Below are 6,516 nucleotides of genomic sequence, written 5' to 3' on the forward strand. Positions count from 1 at the left end.
TGATGACGTAGGCAGTGACGTTTACATCATCCGCGGACTTATCCCGGGGATGCGTCCCTCGTGTGAACCCACCCTTAGATCCCTGCCAAGGACGCCAGCAACTTGGCGGCAGGGTGCAAGTTGCTTAGACACGCTGTCTTTCGCAAAGTGCGCTAAATACGGTGTGCCGCGTGCTCAGACTTCAGCGCACGTTAAAGTACCGTTATGTCCCGTTCCACGCCCGACGCGACGTCACGGCGAGAATGGTGACGTCGGGAGGGAGCACGTTGTTCGTGTTCTCACTACGCTATGCCGCTATATCTCGCGGTTGGCGAGACTCTTTGGGGTATTTCCTCGGTCCGCTGTCTTTTTAGTGTGTTCTGTAGATCCTTCATGTAGTGAGCGCGCATTTCCCCTCATTTCGATGCTTCTGCAGCTCATCACGTTTAAATTTTAATTTTCGTAATGGCTCAATTCGTCAGGGATTCAAGCTACCCAGGCAACACACAATATTAGACCTATATTGGCTGGGTGTTGGGGATATGGGTCCAGTGTGGGACCCATACTGCCAAGTTTGAACCAATATGGGGAAAATGCCGGCAATATGGGCCCCATATTGCCCACGTACGCCCCATACTGACTGAAAATGCGGAAAATGGGACCTTCCCATATTGGTACTTGTACCAAATACCCAAGCTGCACGGCAAAATCAGACGTTGTAGCGTGTGAAATGCCCAACTCAATACGTCGTTATATTCAACAACTTCCCGGTGATACACATTGTTCCAGTCAACATATCTGGCAATCCCACTGTAACATGCACTGTAACACAGCTGGCACATTTGCTGCAAACAGCCGCCATCTTGCTTCGCGATGTTCCTAAATATAAGGCGGGAGACAAGCAAAAAGTCGAAAACTACAGGCCGATTTCGGTGCTCAGAGTAACTAATATTGTGTTTGAAAAGTTGATATGCCGTCAATCTTAAGTGAAGCGCAGCATGGTTTCCGGAGCGAAAAGTCCACTGCCACCGCCGATGTAACAGAACACGGACTCAACGCAAACGGAGGAGCGGACAGTGACAACAGTGGACAATTTATGGCCGACCGTATCGGGACGATCCCCCACGCTCGCTCCTCACTGTAACGCCGTGTATTGCATATACGTGTATCCAGTTTCAGTTCTCTCCCTCTTTGTACAGTCTTTTCTCTTGGTAAATAAAGACAGTTGTAACCCATACCCCAACTGGTGAAGACGCTTCTTGCTTCTGTGCTTCGCGCAATTTAACGAGGCTGCGAGTTTGCAACAAATTTCTGGTGCCGAAACGCGGGAGGAGATTTTCTTCAGGCCTCAACGAGCAATCTTGCAGTTATGGAACGAGCAAAGCAGAAGCGTGCATCGAGAAGACGTCAGGTGACGAAACTCATCGGCGAAGCATCTACGGCTATCGCTAACGAATCGACGGACCGGATGTTACTTGAGAGTCTTCTGGAACGGTTGCGGGTAAATAACGAAGAACTCACGCATCTTAATAACGAGTTGGAACAGTACCTGAAGGATGACGAGATGGAATCCGAGCTGGACATCGCATTGCAGTATGAGGACAACGCCGTAAGCACCATGGCAAATTTGCGAACGAAGATCTCCGGCCTTGGTGCTACTCCAATAGCAACAACGACAGCTCAAGTGACTGCATCGTCGCCTCAATCCAACAACACAACGAAATCCAACGGTATCCGACTTCCCAAGTTGCAACTGGTGAGGTTCCGCGGCGAGCTGGCAATGTGGGGAAGCGTCTGGGAACAGTTCAAAGGCGCCGTTCATGAAAATGACTCCCTCACCAAGGCGGAGAAATTCTACTATCTACGCTCTTTGCTGGATGGGCCTGCAGCGACAGCAATTTCTGGTCTACAAGCAACGGAGGAATGTTACGCAGACGCCATTGAGGTACTGACCGTACGCTTTGGTGACAAAAGGCGCATCGAAAGGGAACACCTGTCAAGGCTTCGGACACTTCCGTACGTCAAATCATAACGTAATGTGTACGGACTTCGTAAACTCTACGACCACGTTCAAGCGCACGTTCGAGGATTAAAGGCGCTAGGTGTCACAAGCGAAAGCTACACTTCGATGATGTGTGAAATCCTGCTCTCAAATTTGGCCACCGATCTGGCACTGGACTACCAACGACAAAAGAAGAGACTCCTTTTGTACGACGCAAGGAATAATCCAGGCAGCGCGGAAACATCGTCAGAAGCTGAAGGAGATGCCTCCGGTGAGCTCAAAAGTATCCTTAACTTTGTCAGGATAGAAATCGAGAGCATGGAAGGTGTCAACATGGTCGATAAAAGGCAGGACGTTAATGACGGACACAGCAAGGACGCATACAAAGCAGATCCACCACCATCAGCGCATGTACTCTACAATGACACTAGGAAAAGGACTGAAGCATGTGTCTTCTGCAGATCAGGAGCTCACACCACAGTGAAGTCCAACAGTTCAATACCGCTAGACGAACGCAAAATGAAACTAGCAGAGGAACAGTGCTGCTTCAGATGCACTAAAACCGGACACCGATCACGCGAATGTCGTTCCGGAATTGTTTGTGCTACCTGCCACGGGAGACACGCGACTTCCCTATGTGACCCAACTTGGACAAAATCAACTGACAATAACGAAGATTCTGCAAGTGACACAAAGAGTACCGCTCAAGCTAACGTGCTATCATCAAACATGGCTACACCGACAAACGGAAACGAAGTCATGCTTCAAACATCCAGGGCATTTGGAGTCCACGAAGACAGGAGTGTCTACTTCCGCGGAGTTATCGATGGAGGCAACCAGAGAACCTTCATTCGTGAAGATCTCGCTAAACTACTCAAGCTGGACGTAATTGGTACGATAACGCTACGTCTGAACACGTTTGCCAACTCCAAAACTGCAAACAGCAAAAGATACAACGTTGTCAAAGTGCGCGTGAAAAGCCAGCACACACTGGCAGAAGTAACACTTGAAGCCATAGCCATACCGTTCATATGCAATCATCTGATTCAAACAGCTATGGAGAACGAACCTGTGAAAGAAGTTCACGGCGACGGAGCTTTCCTAGCCGATCAGATTTTACCATCAGCTTGTCCAACGATCCACGGCATTAGTTTCCTCCTCGGCTCTGATAAAATGTGGAAACTACTTACCGGCCATGTGCGAAAATCTCAAACGAACGACAGCCTAGCAGCCATCGAAACTACATTTGGATGGGCATTCCAGGGCCCATTATCTACAAGAGCTGCCGTGCGGCAAAACGCCAACCTTGTCGTTCGTGTGCTGAGGGTGGACACAGCTGAAACGTGCCGAACAAGGTTTGAGGATCTAGAAACTATCGCCATCACAGACGACCCTAAATCTCCAACTGAAATTGGTGCTGAAGTGATGAGGCATTTCACGGATAGCCTCAAACGCAATGAAGACCGTTACATTGTGTCCCTGCCATGTAATGAACAACACGAGAAACTTCATGACAGCCAGAGCTGGTCATATTGCTCGGATTCACAAACCCCAGCTGACGTGCTAACGCGCTTTACAACAATTGAGAACATATCTCACAGTAATCTGTGGCTCAGGGGACCGGAACGGCTTGCGTCAACGCAGCTCAAATTTTCACCTCAGACTTTGCAAACGGACGACGCAACATCCGAGGCGATTTACAAAGCAGTCGAAGAGGAACGACAGATCACAAAATCAGTGGCTGTCCACTTCGTCCCTAGGAAAACATCTCTTCTAGGAAACGAACGAGCCAGCAAGCCACAAAGGCTCATCCGTGTCACCGCATGGGTTCGAAGATTCACGCCGAAGTACCGCAACGCAGCCGGCTACAGGAGACGAGGCCCTTTGGACACGTCTGAGTATTGGAAAAAACGGGCTCAACATGAGGCATATCTTAAGGTCATTATGGTGGTTCGTGAAAATTCTATAAACAAGTACAAGACATCGTCACTTGGTCGGCGACTCGAGGGAAGACGGCACTTTTCATCACGCTAGAAGGGACGGCCATATATGTTCGTGTACCCTGCGTTTGCCAAGTGGCGCCGTGCAGTACAACATATGTATCTATTGGAATGCAGGGATTCTTATCTCCCACACCCCATTTTGTCGGCCGGGAGGATGTAACAGAACACGGACTCAACGCAAACGGAGGAGCGGACAGTGACAGCAGTGGACAATTTATGGCCGACCGTTTCGGGGCGATCCCCCACGCTCGCTCCTCACTGTAACGCCGTGTATTGTATATACGTGTATCCAGTTTCAGTTCTCTCCCTTTTTGTACAGTTTTTTCTCTTTGTAAATAAAGACAGTTGTAACCCAGACCCCCAACTGGTGAAGACGCTTCTTGCTTCTGTGCTTCGCGCCATTTAACGAGGCTGCGAGTTTGCAACAGCCGTCCTTGCTGTGACGGAAAAAATCAACGAGTCCTTGGATAACTCCCTTTATTGTGTTGGGCTCTTCGTTGATGTGTGTAAAGCTTTTGATTCGGTTGATCTCCATTTTGTTGAGGAAACTGTATTGCTATGGTATCCGCGGGATTACGTTAATTTTTTTTTTAAAGTTATCTAACTTATCGAGTCATATTGTACACGCAGATTAATGGTGTCTGTTCTTTGTCTCTGCCTGTAACCATTGGTGTTCCACAAGGTTCACTGCTGGGACCTATGCTCTTTCCTCTATGATCTTCCCTGTGTTTCATCAAAATTGTCAACATACATGGATGCTGACGACACGTGTTTCTTTTATAGTGCTAGAATGGCAGGTAATGTGGAACGTACTTTGTGCTGTGAAGCTGAGGGGATAGCCCAGTGGTTTCGTGTAAATCGACTGTCGGTTAATATGACTAAAACTAAATTCGTTGTGTTTTGTAAACCTTCTTTGACGGCTAATGATATCAGCTTAAGTATCTCTGGTCAGAAGATCGAGCGATGTGACCACATAAGTTATCTCGGTGTTATCCTGGATTGTACTTTGTCGTGGAGGTTACAAATCGACAGTGTGGCCCGAAAATTGAGAAAGTCCTGCCATGCGCTGTTCTTGGCAAGACAGTGTGTACAGAAGTAAGTATACAGTAAGACAGACCCTTGTATATCCTGAGACAGTTATATTTTGCCCATTTCCAGTCCCATTTACTATACTGTATTACGTCCTGGAGCAACACCTGGGTGACCTACCTTGATTGTTTATTCAAATTACACAAGCGGGTCTTGAGAATAATAACTTATGTTGACCTTCGGACACACTCTGCTGGGCTCTTCTATCAGCTTAACATTGTGCCACTTCCGGACCTTGTGCGTGAACGATGCGCTCTTTTAATCCATTCAGTCACAACCAGGGCAACACCATTCCAAAATGATATGTTCCGTGTTTGCACTAGAAACAATAGAAGTGTGGTATTGCATCAATATACGCTATTTCGTCCAAATAATGTATACGGTACGAGATTAATTGCGTCTTTTGGTCCTAGGATTTGGAACCAACTGCCAACTGAGCTTAAAAATAGATTTTTTGTTAAAGACTTGAGACGTTATATTGTTTCCACATCGTTGTATCTCGGTTGATATCAAGGTACCTGAATCATCTATGTTTCGTTCTTTAATTGCCATTTTTTAGTACACCACATATAATGGGTGTTCTTAACTAGCTATGCTATGGAACCCCTATTGTGGTGTCTGTTTTTTACTTCCATTTGTATTTTGAATTTGAATTTGAATAAACAATAAACAACAATGCCAATCGGCCGAACCGACTCAGAGCGTGATACTTTGAGCGAAATCACGTGTCCTACAACTATTGCGCATGCGCGACACTCGGATCGGACGTTTCATTCGGGCGAAAATGTCGTTGGTTTCTCTATGACAGCGGAAGCGGCGGGAAAAGTAAAAAACACAATATTTGATGGGAAGGGACGTCTGGTCTGTTTTTTTTTGTGTGTTTGTGTGTCCTGTGTTGTTTTTGTACTGTTTTTGTTCTGTGTCGTTCTGTGTGTATTTTGTGTTCTGTGTTGTTTTTGTACTGTTTTTGTTCTGTGTTGTTCTGTGTGTATTTTGTGTTCAGTGTTGTTTTTGTACTGTTTTTGTTCTGTGTTGTTCTGTGTGTATTTTGTGTTCAGTGTTGTTTTTGTAACGCGATGGAACGTGGGTCATTTAAAAGATCTGCAGAAAAAGAAACGAAAAAGACGACAGAAATATTATTACTGTTAGTGGTGGATATTCTATCGGATAATGCTTTATTATTACACGAACTTATCGTTGGCGTTATCACGGAAAAATTGGCGCAACGTGGGCAATATGCGCTTGCCAATATAGGCAGCCAATATTGGACCAATATGGAGCCTGGGTTGCACTTTTCATGTTGGACGAATATTCGCAGCCCTTATGGGATCAGTATTGGCCGTCGTGGCAGCCCACATTGTCCAATATTAGGCCAATACTGTGTGCTGCCTGGGTAATGCGAAAAAACTACCGCCACAGCAGCGAAAAACAGCATACGAAAAA

General features: G+C 46.6%; 2 protein-coding genes across 2 annotated transcripts; both read left to right on the forward strand.

Annotated features, from left to right (window-relative positions):
- Positions 1-1,348: 1,348 nt before the first annotated feature.
- LOC135395689 (uncharacterized) lies at positions 1,349-2,011 on the forward strand. Its single transcript, XM_064626786.1, has one exon. It carries the CDS (start codon positions 1,349-1,351, stop codon positions 2,009-2,011), a length of 663 nt encoding a protein of 220 aa, XP_064482856.1.
- A 99-nt stretch (positions 2,012-2,110) lies between these two features.
- On the forward strand, positions 2,111-4,015 carry LOC135395690 (uncharacterized). The gene has a single exon (XM_064626787.1). It carries the CDS (start codon positions 2,111-2,113, stop codon positions 4,013-4,015), a length of 1,905 nt encoding a protein of 634 aa, XP_064482857.1.
- The last annotated feature ends 2,501 nt before the right edge of the window (positions 4,016-6,516 follow it).

Source organism: Ornithodoros turicata, chromosome 5 (assembly GCF_037126465.1).
Source record: "Ornithodoros turicata isolate Travis chromosome 5, ASM3712646v1, whole genome shotgun sequence".
NCBI classification, from domain to species: Eukaryota; Metazoa; Arthropoda; class Arachnida; order Ixodida; family Argasidae; genus Ornithodoros; species Ornithodoros turicata.

What these genes read in the sequence shown, in the direction of transcription:
- LOC135395689 (XM_064626786.1), top strand. Translation starts at nt 1,349, where the DNA reads ATGGAACGAGCAAAGCAGAAGCGTGCATCGAGAAGACGTCAGGTGACG.
- LOC135395690 (XM_064626787.1), top strand. Translation starts at nt 2,111, where the DNA reads ATGTGTGAAATCCTGCTCTCAAATTTGGCCACCGATCTGGCACTGGAC.